The sequence below is a fragment of the Girardinichthys multiradiatus genome, chromosome 10, assembly GCF_021462225.1.
Source record: "Girardinichthys multiradiatus isolate DD_20200921_A chromosome 10, DD_fGirMul_XY1, whole genome shotgun sequence".
Taxonomy (NCBI): domain Eukaryota; kingdom Metazoa; phylum Chordata; class Actinopteri; order Cyprinodontiformes; family Goodeidae; genus Girardinichthys; species Girardinichthys multiradiatus.
The window spans coordinates 21,451,132-21,464,501 of record NC_061803.1 but is presented as its reverse complement, the minus strand read 5'-3'; the positions used below and the strand labels follow the sequence as shown (position 1 = coordinate 21,464,501).

Below are 13,370 nucleotides of genomic sequence, written 5' to 3'. Positions count from 1 at the left end.
ACATTTTGGGTGATTTGCAGATGTCTGATGGATTCTTATTTACTAACATCTGCAAAGGCTCTATTACATTATTTAACAAACTCAAAGTAATTTAAAAAGCTCTCCCATTTTGGCAAGAAAGTCTTAATTTCTTGCTACATTTTTGAGAAGTCAGTAAGATGATATAGTAATAGACTAAACCAATAGTTTATATCATGCTCTGTAGTTTCTGGCTCTAAATGATTGATTTTTTTTTACCCTGCAGAGAATAGAAGCAAATAAACAGAAGTGGATGGATAAATGGATTGTTTTCATAACAAATATTTATCAATTCTTTTTGTTTTGCTTTTTTGTTTTACACTTAATTGTTTTAGAACATGAGATTTTAATGCCAGACAAAAATAAATCCTGAATTACTTGTGATTAACCACATTTTTCAATAGCACTGTTCAGTGTCACTAGGTCTTATTACTGCCAGACCTGTAGAATCAAGAAATCATATAAGTAGAACTTATGACATCATAAAGTACGCTAAAAGATTTTAAAAAGCAGAACATTTTGGCCCTAAAAATTGAGAGTAGATGAGAAAAAAACTCACTGACATCTATCAGTCAGGAAAGGGTTCCAGAGGCTTTACTCCAAGTGCACATTAACGACTCTTCCAGCAGATCATAAAAGGATCCAGAATAACATCTAAAGCCCTGAAGACCTCACTTGTCTTAATTAAGGTCAGAGGTCATGATTCAACAATACATAAGAAACTGGGCAACAACGGCATCCACAAGAAAGTTCCAAGGTGAAAACCACTGCTGCCCAAAAAGAACACTAAGACCCGTCTCACATTTCTCATAAAAAACATCTTGAGGATCTCCAAGACTTTGGGAAAAAAGAATGTGGACTAATGAAACCAAAGTAGAACTTTTTGGAAAGCGTGCTTCCTGTAACATCTGGAATAAACCTTACACAACATTTCAGAAAAACATCCTATCCAGAGAGTCAAATATAGTGGTGGTGGTAGTGCGACGATCTGGGTGCATTACTGCTTCAGGATTAGCATGACTTGAGGGAGCATTGAACTCTTCTCTTAAGCAGAAAATCCTGAAATAGAATGCCAACCAATGTGTTTGTGACCTTAAGCACACTTGGATTGTGCTTCAGGAACACGATTTGAAGCACACCAACAAGTCAACCTCTGAATGGCTTATGCAGAAATGCAGGGTTTGGGGTGACCTCGTCAAAGTTTGGGCATAAATCTTATTTAGATGCAGTGGCATGACCTTAAACAGGCTATCCATGCTTTAAATTCCTCCAGTGTGGCTGAATTATAAGACTTCAATAAAGATGATTGAGGTAAACTACCTCCAAAGTGGTGTAAAAACTCATGGCCAGTTATCACAAACACTTAATGGAAGTTGTTAGATTTAGGGGAGCAATTACTTTTTCACATAGGGCCAGGTTGGTTTGAATTGTTTTTTTCCCCTTAATAAATGAAATCATTGTTTGAAGATGCTTTCTTGTATTGATTACTTGTATAGTAATTGTTTGATACTAAAATGTCATGATCTGAAACATTAAAGTAAAGTAAAGTAAAGTAAAGTAAATAAACAGAAGAATTACAGTTTCCTATTTATATTTCTGAAATAATTAATTAATGAATTAAAATAATATTAATCAACTCTGTAGGCATGAGAAATCAGAGAGTCAAGAAAAGTATATGTTTAAATCCCTGCAGCAGCAATGGCAGAAACTCTCAGCCCCTAGGCCTATTTTCCAGCACATTTGAATGGTCACCAAGGCACCCACTCACTGTCTGTGATTTTACACAAAGCCATGCAAAGCAGCTCAAAATCCCCCCTACTTTGCTCCAATTTCCAGCTCACAATCACTCTGAAATGGGAAAATTCAGGGGTTCATCATGCTAACAACTTCCACTTTAAGATAAAACAACATTCCCTTCTGAGGTGAGATACACAAAAAAAAAATAGTTAAGCGCACCTTGTAATGCTGAAGGTCGCTTGGTGACAATGTTGCAACACTGCTGTGCACTTAGCTGGGCGGGCCTTAGGAGCGTGTGTGTGTGTGTGTGTGTGTGTATGTTTGAAAAGGGTGTGTTCTTAACTGGCATACATGAGAACAAGGCTGGAGGGAGAGGCAGAGGGAGAGAGATGCTACACCTGTGCATGATTACCTGAGGAGAAGAGTCAGCAGATTTGAAAAAACTACAACAAGAAGACTTCATCATCATGGTGGGACATCTTCACATCTGAGAGAATCTCATTCAGACAGGCAGCTCGTCGTCCCTAAGGTAAGAGAACAAAAATGAAATCTGATTCCTGTTTGCACCAAATGGTGGTACCAAGTCTATAACCTAATGTTAGAAGAGGTTTCAGTGACATAACCAATATTACCAAAGCACTGATGGTTCCACTTTTTCAAACTGTAAAACTGTGTTACCTTACCATTTAAAATAAAATAAAATTGTAAAACGTTTGCAATTTAAATTATTAAATTAATGTTTGTAGCATTTTCTTCACTTACTGTTGTAAAGTTAAGAATTTTGAGCAATTAAGGATTAAATTACATTAAACCAAAATGTCATGAGGGTATTGGAGAAAAAATACTTTGGGTTGCTTTATAAAACATATTCTTAGATACATTTTGGCTGTTGCTTTTCTGCATGCAAATGCAAACATATACTGATTAAATATGATTTTATTTCTCTTGCTATGGTTATTGATTTGTCAAGTCCAATGATTTTATTTACAGAAATATACAGTTAGGAATTCAATACACTTTTTAAAGTTTTTGATTGCGGTCCTTACTTGGCTTAAACCTGTAGATGCTAATTACAACTGAATATGTATAGTAATATTATGCTATGAAACACTATGGAAACTGAGTAAGAGTGATGCCCATCTTGGTTGTCACAAGATTAGCCATAAAAGCAATGATAATCTGTTGGACTTTGATGCTATAGAAGCAATTGGCTACTTTTATTACCAAAAAATACTAATAAATACGCCTCATGATAAGCACTGGATATAAAACTGAAAAAAATAACCCCCTCCTTTATCAACACCGTTGACTCTTCTGCCACGGGTCAGCAATGACTTTGGCACAAGAGAGGAAACCTGAGAACCTGAAGTGAGCCTGCTTTATGGTGAAACCAGTGGAGGCCCGGTGCCCTTGGATCCCCCCCGTGTCTGTGTCTCTGCTGCTCAAACATGGTTGCTGCTGGTTAGTTATTCCTATATGTGTTCCCTTGTCCCCACCTGTTGGGATCTCTGGAACTTGCTCAAGCTGCTCAGCCACACACATAACAGAATGCATGGTAACTTATTAAAAACGAGCAGTGGAGGTGAGGGTGGAGGGGGCTCCTTTGTGTCAACAGGAGATTTTGTCTCAAAGGTCACATCTAAGTCAAACACGGCTCACTAAAAGAAATATGTGTGCATATTGTGCTGCTGTCATCTGTCTCTTAAAATGATATGAAAGTGCAGAAAATGCTCAATAGAAATTCAAAAATGCTGCCAATGTCAATAAAATGTTTGCAATGAAGCATTAAACATAAATATCTGAGAAATATAACATGAAAGAAAAATAATAAAGCTCCTCCTAGTTTACAACTATCTGTTACCTGAGCATCTTTACAAACACTGGTGTAATTATGCAACACAGGGTCAGACTGGGAAATTAGGCCCAGAGCACTGCATCACTAAACTGCACTTTTCTGTAGGACCTAAATCAGACGTTTTAATTCCAAATACAAAATAAATGAGAAATATTTTAGCCTCGGGGTATTTTACCTTCCGTGCCAAGTGCAGAGCATCACATGATCCAGATAAGAATCCAATGAGAGTTTCTGTGAAAGGGCACTGGCTCTTTATTTGCATAGGTGCTTCATGATAAAAATGACCACACCAAAAGGAGATTTGTGTGCCTCTTTGCTTCCTTTAAGTGCTCATAAAAGGGACATTGTTGCACCTATGAAGCTCATAAAGCTTGGACTACAATCTGCAGAGCCTTCAGATTTCATTGTCAGCTCAGTTTTGGGTGTGTTCAGACACAGGAAAAAGGCAAACTATCATTCAAACTAGTATTCATATGAACATATGTTTAAGTTTTAAACATTGCTAGGGAAGGGAGGGGAATTTCAAATAATTTAATGCACCCCAGGATAGATTTATAATTATTCATGCTTTTTTATCATAGTGATAAGATAAACTAATCTTTTTTCCTGAAATGAACACGAACAAACAGTAAATACTCTGTACTTGGTATGAGGTAGTGTACCAGATTCGCTATACAGGTCAGGTTACTTTTACAACCATTTGCATCCATTTTACCAGATGATGAGTGTAGTAAGTTTATTAGTTTTTTCACAATTGTTGTTGCTAAGGACAGTACTTCAAAACGGGCAATTAAGTCATTGCCATTAGAAAGTTTTTCCTAGCAATGAGGAATATGCTCCATGTGGCTGTGAAATGCTAATTTGATCCCATACTACTCCTGGCATGTGGGTATTTACAGTGCCGTGTATTAATACTAAGTATTCCTTCTGCACCGCCTTGGAAAGGTCTTCTTCATTTGTTCCATCAGAATGTTTCAAACTAATAATTTCTAATTATTACAGCACCCCCACCAACAGTTAGTCAAACTGACAGGATAGGCTGGAATTACATACGGGAAAAAGTTACTTGTATAGTGTGGGAAACACTGGACTGGGGTCCAGTAAAGGTGAGATGTGATCATGAGCTGGTTTAAAGTCACAGACAGTAGGGGTCTTGGGCTATTTTATGTTGGGGACCCAGGACTGGGTGTTCAAATAGGTTTTTGTTGAAGATAATCGGTATATGATTAATAATAGAAAAAAAGCAAACAGTCTCTGCTTATTATATTTTTCCAACATAAAGGCACCTATTTTTTACTTAAGTCACCCTTTATTAGAGCATGATAGTGAGCTCATTTGTGGCTGGTTTTAGGAATGTGTTGTGTAGCAAATTTCATCAAACATTTTCCAAGAGATGTTGCTGATGTAAAAGAAATCATAATAGGCTTTTCCAAAGTGATCTTAAAATGGTTAATCATTAAAAAAAAAGGGTTAGGGTTAAAAATACTTCAGTTTGGACTCTTTTGATGATTTCTATATTTTTCGATGACAATTTATGGAAACTATCATCTTTTATTGTCTGATTAGATGTTTGCTTCAGTTGAAGAACACACTTTAGATTGTGACTGCAATTTTCTTTTACATTTCCACATAACAACACAAATACAACTAATCAGCCAGGTCCATAAACAAAACTAAAAAACTAGCTTGTTGGCTTTATGAGTTAAAAGGAACATTTGACACGCACAAAAACTTCAGGCTTGGATCCCCTTTTTTAACTCCTCTTCATCAAATGTTAAAATAGTGATTGGATGTGAGCTTAAAAGCAAAATTTTAGTAAACACCGGTGTTATTTATACACCTCCAGATTTGATGCAAATGAAGCAACATGCAGCAATTTTACTTCTCCACACAGTTTAGACACACTGTGTGGAGATCAGAGGTTGTGTTGTGATAACATAGGCAACCTGCCTGATTGCACAGTATTTGAGGTTTGATTTCTGAAGCTATTGATGAAACGTATCTTTAATCTGTTCTCAGACAACATTAAAACCAATATCAAATAAATAATAAGTAAAACGTTTTTTATAATACCCAACATTTAAGGAAACCTTCAAAACAAGATATTGGGAAAAGAAAACAGAAACCCAAAAGTGCCAGGTTGTTTATAGGCTGATTTATCAAGGACCATTTCCAAACCATAAAACAGTTTATGATTCATGCACTCAGATTACCGAGTTAATAATTGTTTTGTTGAAAAGGTATTTGTTTTAGCTGTATGGTTACCAGGCAATGGTGCACTGCAGAGGTTACTGTTTCCTGTGTATCCACAGTGTGGTGGAAAAGTATTTGTCCCCTCAAAGATGTCTTCTGTTTTTGCATGTTTCTGATCATCGAACAAAATTTATGACTAGGCAAAGATAACATGAGCAAACGAAATAAGCCCTCAGAGCACAAACCTCTGCCAAAGCCACTGCATGTCAGCGGATAGGGTGAGGAACCATATGGGAATTTTAAGTTAAATGACAAATAATCCTTCAAAAATATCCAGGATCTAGATGGTGCTCCACATCACCCAAAAAATCTGGTCATCTTCTCCTTGGCCTAAAACGCACCCTGTGTGAAATGTTCATCCAAATCCGTTCATAACCTTTTGAGATTTTTTGCAAACAGACGGACGAATGGATGGACGGACAGACTGATAGACAGACACTGACAAAAAATGAATTTTGTGGTTGAGAGCACAATTCATGGTTCAGTCAATTACAGCGCATATCCAGGTCCTGAAGAAGCAAACTAGTACCTGACAAGCATTCTACCACCACTATGTTTGACTGTCAGTATGTGGTTCTGTTGCTAATATGTGGTTAGTTTTACACCAGATGCAATGGGATGCTCATCTTCCAAAAAGTTCTTCTTCCTTGTCAGTCCACAAAATATCTTCCCAAAGGTCTTGAGGAAAACATCAAGATGTTTTTTGACAAATGTGAGACAAACCTTTGTTTTTATTTTGCCCAACAGTGGTTTTGGCCATATAATCTTCCCATATATACAAATTTTCCCAGTTTGTTTCTTATTCTTGATTCATGAATACTGAACCCAACCAAGGCAAGTAAGACATGCACTACATTAGAAGTTGTTCTGGGGTCCTTTGTGACCTCCTGGATGAGTCATTGATGCGCTCATGGAATAATTTCCTGGCAACTTCTGTAAAGGTTACTCACCCATTTGTGAATAACAGTTCTCACTTTCGTTCAAGTCCCAATGCTTAGAAAAGGATTTGTAACCCTTTCCAGGCTGATAGATGTCAATAACTTTAATTTTCATCTTTACTTGAATTTCTTGAAATGTGTTGCTTTTTGAGATCATTCAGTCTACTTCATGTTGTCAGAAAAAGGATTTTGTGGTTCAACAGGTTGAACAGTAATCAGAACTGGATGTGGCCAGAGAAATTTTAGAAAATAACCACTTTTTTGAAAACTGGTTATCTTTGTTATGAAAATTTGATTTAATACTCAATGGCATTTAAGTGTGACAAAAAAGCAAAAACAGTACAAATTCCCATAAGGATAAATACTTTTTCACAGAACCATACATGTATAAACACCAATGTATGAATCCAGACAATCTAGCAGTAAGTAGCAGTAAATCCATACATAGGTTTATGTTCTGCAGGCTGGACTGACAGCCGGCAGCTTGTTTCTTGATCAGTGAGAAGCCATTTCGTATCAGATCACATGAGACAACAGAGGATCCTGTTCAGATAATCATTAATTTATCAGCTGGTACCAAGGTGTCAGGTGTCTCATCACCAAAGAGATGAGCAGCAGGTGAAAGAGGGCAACAATGGCTTTGCTCAGCTTTCTAAGAAGGGGCCTGTAGAGCAGAACACTGTGTACACTAGAAGAGCACATTGTTATGAAAGCAACTTATCTCAAACTTACACACACACACACACACACACACACACACACACACACACACACACACAAAATAAAAATAAAAATATTGAAATTAGTTCCTAATTTTAATTTTTGAGGGTTTACCTCTCTTAGGATGTTGCTTGTACACTCGCCTTTAACCTCAAATAGCAAGTAAGATCAACTAGCAAACTCGTACTCGTGATCTTCCGCTTATCCGGGACCGGGTTGCGGGACCAGTAGTATCAGCAGAGACCCCAAGACTTCCCACTCCCCGGACATCTTCTTCAGCTCCTCTGGCAGTCCCAGGCCACCTGAGAGCCATAATCCTTCCAGCGTGCCCTGGGCCTCCTCCCGGTGGGACTTGCCTGGAACACCTGCTGAGGGAGGGGTCCAGGGGCTGCCGGAACAGATGCCAGAACCACTTCAGTTGACTCCTCTCTTTGATGTACATATGTGAGGATAGGAACGTAGACGACTAGTAAATTGAGGGCTTCGACTATTGGCTCAGCTCCGTCTTTACTACAACTAACTGGCGCTTTTTCAATCTGCCGCTCCATTCACCCCTCACTCGTGAACAAGACCACAAGATACTTGAACTCCTCCACTTGAGGCAGGAACTCCCCTGCAACCTGCAGAGGGCACACTTTTTGGGTCATGAGCCTTGGCCTCAGGGTTGGAGGAGCTAATCCTCATCCCCGCCGCTCTGCACTCAGTTGTCAGTGCATGCTATAGGTCTTGGCTAGTGGAAGTTAGCAGAACCACATCATCTGCAAGAAAGGAGAGACGAAATCCACTGGTCCCCAAACCAGACACCCCCCAAACCTGTTCCCAGCTGCCACCAAAGTTGAAGAGGCGTCTCAGCCATGACAGCATGCACAACATCCAGAAACCAGAGGTACTCAGGGCAGATCTCATCCACCCCTGAAGCCTTGCCACCGTGGCGCTTTTTGACCACCTCAGTGACTTGGCCTGCATGATAAACGAGTACAACTCCATACTCCCTGTTTCCAACAAGGAAGGCACGATGGCAGGATTGAGAAGATCCTCAAAGTACTCCTTCCACTGCCCGATAATGCCACCGTCGAGGTCAGCAGCTCCCCCCACCCACACCTACACTTCACTTCGAGGCCGACCAATAGTCCTTCTCCATGGCCTCATCGAACTCCTCCCAGATCAGATTGTTTTGCCTGTGCTACCACTCAAACTGCATCACGCTTGGCCTCACGATACCTGTCCGCTGCCTCAGGAGTCCCTCAAGCCAGCCATACCCTATGGACTCCTTCTTCAGCTTGATGACATCCCTGTCCACCACCAGGTTTGGGGATTGCCACCGCAACAGGCACCGCAGACATTAAGGCTACAGCTACGGGTAGCAGCATCGACAATAAAGGTAGGGAACATACTCCACTCGGACTTTATTTCTCCGACCTCTCCCAGAATCGAGTCAAAGCTCTCCCGGAGGTGGGAGTTGAATACATCCCTTGCCGATGGCTCCGACAGACGTTCCCAGCAGACTTTCACTACACACTTGGGCCTGCCAAGTCTGTCCAGCTTCCTCCTCTTCCAGTGGATCCAACTGACCACCAGGTGGTGATTGGTGGACAGTTCAGAGCCTCTCTTCACCCGAGTGTCCAAGACATGAGGCCACGGTCCGAAGACACGACTACAAAGTCGATCATGGACCTCCTGCTTAGGGTGTCCTGGGGCCAAGTGCACTGATGAACACCCTTATGCTTGAACATGGTGTTAATTATGGACAATCCGGGACCGGCACAGAAGTCCAATAATGAAACAATCAATCAATTCGAATCACTTGTCACAGTAAGAAAGCTGAAAGCTCTCAGAGTTGCAGGGTGGGTGAAGTAGTAGGTGGAGCTGTTTAGAGCTGTATTTCGATGTAAGTCTGACAGTGGCTGTCAGCTTTTCTAGGTTTTATATTTCATGGTTTACCTGTAGCTTTTAGTATTTTTATGTTCTATTATCAATCAGTCAGTCACAGAATGATGTTCTATTATATTTTTACTGTTGTTTTGTAGCACTTTAAGATACTTATATAAATGCAATTAACTATTATTGTTATTATTATTATTTTTATTATTACCTCCAATTCCATGGCCTTGAACCTTATCTTTCTTTTACCGATGCTCTGCTCTTCGACACTCTCCAAGACAGTCTAAAATTAGTACACACAATTTCCCATTTAAATGGGGCCCGTTATCCATTGTACATGTTGTCTTTGTAGATCGCATGCAACACCCCCACATATTGTACGTGCAATTTCTTTTGCACAAGCAATATAGCACTCCTTATTTTGAATCTTTAAAGATCAGGCCCAAGGAATGCTAACATTCTTGTGTAAAAAAAAAAAAATTGCAGTGCAGACCGCCCTATTTAAATGAGAATTTTGCGTGTGCTACTGACTGTCATCGTATGAGGTGTTGATCAGATCTGTTTGTTTATAAACATGCCACAATATTTAGGTGAGTCATTGTATTTTTGGTTTAACTGCATAAAGACTGTCTGCAGTCCCCCTGCAAAAATGCACCAGACAACTATAATCTGTACCACCTTTTCTGGGCTGTATTGAAGCACTCCTCTACTACATCCAGACATAACGGTGTTGTCTTATTAAGTGATGGTGTGCTGGATTCATAATGCTGCAGCTTAAACTGGCATTGCAAGATAGATAATATCTCTACTATTTTTATTTCTGACAGTAAAAATATGTTGACCTGTGCACAGAAGGTTCTCTCTCTGTCATTCTATCTATGCCTCCTTCTCACCACAATGACTGCAGACATTTTTGCGTGCCAGTTTGCACCTGCCTTTCTAATGTGCTAAATATAGTCACAAAAACTGTACCCGTAATCCGTTTCAAGTTTGATAATTCACGTTGCAGGTGGAAAGGAATTACATTTGCATATCCTCCTCCCATAAATTGGTGTGTTCGGATCATTAGCATATGTTTTACATATTCATGAAAGCAAACATGCAAAAACGTTTGCGGCTGCTGTTCCGCCCATTTTACAAACACCATTCGATTTGAACGTAATTTGTAGATCAGCTTTGCGCATGCAGTTGAGTTTGTACATGTTTTTGTACACGCAAACCTTTTGAAGATCAGCAGGCCCTCTGTCTACTGTATTGTTCTGATGTTGTTCGGGCAACTAGTATCTTTTCACTCATTCTGGGCACAAAAAACCCAGTTACATTCAAATGTGTTTTATTATTCTATTTCTGTGATTAGAAATGATATTAACTGAATTTCTGGAAAGAAAGATGAACTTACTACTACTTACTGAAATATCCAGAAACCATGTGCCTATTAGAGAAATATAAAAATAATTCATTGTGATCTATTGTAATTTTCAATCACTTTTTGCCTTTAATGATCCTTTTATTACCATGAACGAGTTAATGAAGAAGAGGATTTAACTGAATGTTGAAAGCAGTCTTAACGGTGTTCTCTGAACCCTGCAGGCCCATCCTCCTGTCTATGCTGGTGCCATGGCTGACTCAAGCTGGTGGAAGCTGACCTTCTTACGCAAGAAGAAATCTGAACCTAAGGTTTTGTATGAAATCCCAGCAGAGCATGGAAGCAACAATGAGAACAAAGACCAAGCAGGCATCTCTTCAGAGAATATGGACAGCCAGTTCAATGCCAGGCTGGAGAAGATTGTGGATAAATCTGCCACCAAGGGCCGCCACGTGAAAGTATCCCACTCCGGTCGCTTCAAAGAGAAAAAGAAAGTCCGATCCACACTGGAGGAGAACCCAAGTCTGTTTGCAGAGCACAACCTTAGTAACGAGAATCATAAAAACAAGACGGACAAATAGCAAAATACACATACTTGATTATAAAAGTGTCATAAATCACTCTGACATTCACAAAGTCTTTGACGAGGGTTCAAAAATACACCAGCTTTTGTCAAAATGTACCACACCCAAGTGGATACAGTTACTAAAACATCTGTGGTATCTCAAAACCAATCTTACTATATTCACAAACCAAATCAGGGACAGGTTCTGGAAACATATTTTTCCCGATTTTAAATGTTGAATTCTGAAACCAAATGTCCCAATGTTCTCAAGCATTTTTGCACTGGTTGTTGTTTTTTCAAAGAAATTAATGGCTAAAATTAAGTAGTTTAAGCTTAACCTCCTTTGCCTTGTGTAACAGTTATGGATTTTCATTATTTTAAGAAAGACCTTTTATCAAAACTTATAGTGAATTTTGCTTGACTTTTATGTGAAAACCATAAAAAATGTAACAAAAATCTGAAATGTTTGAAAATTTGTATATGCTTCTCAGTAGCTGGTATTAAATTATGGTTACTAAATGTCAATAACAATTCCCCAAAACTCCCAGAAAAAAATAAAGAGAAAACGTTCATTATATTAAAAATTACTCCATGAATGTTTTATTGCCTTTTGAAGGGCTCTTTATCAATTTCTATTGTGCTGTTTAATGCTATGAATCAAATACAAGTTTATAAATTTTGTAAATGAACCTTGTAAAGAATTTAGGGGTTAATATTAAATTATTATTTGAAATAAATTGTTTCAACATTTTTGTCGATTTTGTTTTAGTTACCCAGAAAAACACTGGAATAGACACTGGATAGATAATTTTCAGTGGTACTTACTGGTAATACTAAACAATATAAATTTTCTCATTAAGGAAGAAGCTTACAAATGGTGTTATTTATAGTATGTTTCCAGAGGAAATTACATTAGAGTACACTATTATGGGGTTTTGGGCTTTTCTTCTCCTTTTTCCGAGTCAGAAGATTTAAAATTATTAGAATATATGCACCAAACCTCATTTGATTAAATGGTTAAATGGTTTCTCATTTGATTAAACCTCCATTTGATGACTCTGATCCACTACAACTTTAAATAGTAAATGTTCCATATAGATTATGCATTACAAAAGGGAAAAAGCTGTTTAGTTGTACGTACAATCTAGTGTGAGCGATGTGGCACAGCTAGGTGCTATGAGAGATTAGGGGCTGCAGTTGGTAGCACTGTTGCCTTGCAGCAAGAAGGTCCTGGGTTTGACTCCCAGCCGGGGGTCTTTCTGCATGGAGTTTGAAAGTTCTCCCCGTGCATGCATGGGTTCTCACTGGATACTCCAGCTCCCTCCCACAGTCCAAAGACATGCCTGTTAGGTTAATTGGTCTCTCTAAATTGCCCTTAGGAGTGTGAATGAGTGTGTGCTTGGTTGTACTGCGATGTACTGGCAACCTGTCCAGGGTGTAACCCGCCTCCTGCCCATAGACTGCTGGACACAGGCACCAGCTTCCCCACGGCCCACTATGGAAGAAGCGGTATAGAAAATGACTGACGAATCAGGCTGTTTACCTGCCTTTTCAACCTCACTGCTTCAAACAAGCAAAAAAGTTAAATTATAGTTTATCTCGATTTTTGATCTGGCAGGTTTTTTATGCTTTTTAAATTGCTATGAGCACATTAATTGCCCATTCAACTGTTTTTCAGTCATGAAAATCTATTGTAATTTGAAAATCTGGTTAGGAATCAAAACACTGAGGTCTTGCACTAATGAATTACTACATACAGAACAATGTTACTCATTATTTCTGAAACCTAATATCATACCCAATCTGCTCTCAACAGTCTTGTTAATCACTGTTGAGTGTTGTGATGTGTCATTTCTGGTAGTCCTTCATAACCTAAGTACAACTGCAACACAGCGAGCTGCAACAGAGAGAAAAATAGTAGTTCAAAATGTTCTTCAGTCTTCACATGTTGCTCTTTTTTAAGACACATCAGCAAGTTATCACAGTTAGTTGCTACAAAAGGTTAGAAAATAAGAGCTTGAAGCTCCTAAGAGGAAC

General features: G+C 38.9%; 1 protein-coding gene and 1 long non-coding RNA gene across 2 annotated transcripts; one reads left to right on the top strand and one right to left on the bottom strand.

Moving 5' to 3' along the window:
* The first annotated feature begins 2,119 nt into the window (after positions 1-2,119).
* On the top strand, positions 2,120-12,083 carry prr15lb (proline rich 15 like b). Its single transcript, XM_047376422.1, has 2 exons — positions 2,120-2,284; positions 10,993-12,083. The coding sequence occupies exon 2, from the start codon at positions 11,020-11,022 to the stop codon at positions 11,347-11,349; it is 330 nt and encodes a 109-aa protein (XP_047232378.1). The 5' UTR covers positions 2,120-2,284; positions 10,993-11,019; the 3' UTR covers positions 11,350-12,083.
* Positions 11,698-12,641, bottom strand: LOC124874839. Its single transcript, XR_007039904.1, has 2 exons — positions 12,377-12,641; positions 11,698-12,333 (listed from the first exon to the last, which is right to left on the bottom strand). It is a non-coding gene; the product is annotated as an uncharacterized LOC124874839 (long non-coding RNA).
* Positions 12,642-13,370: the final 729 nt, after the last annotated feature.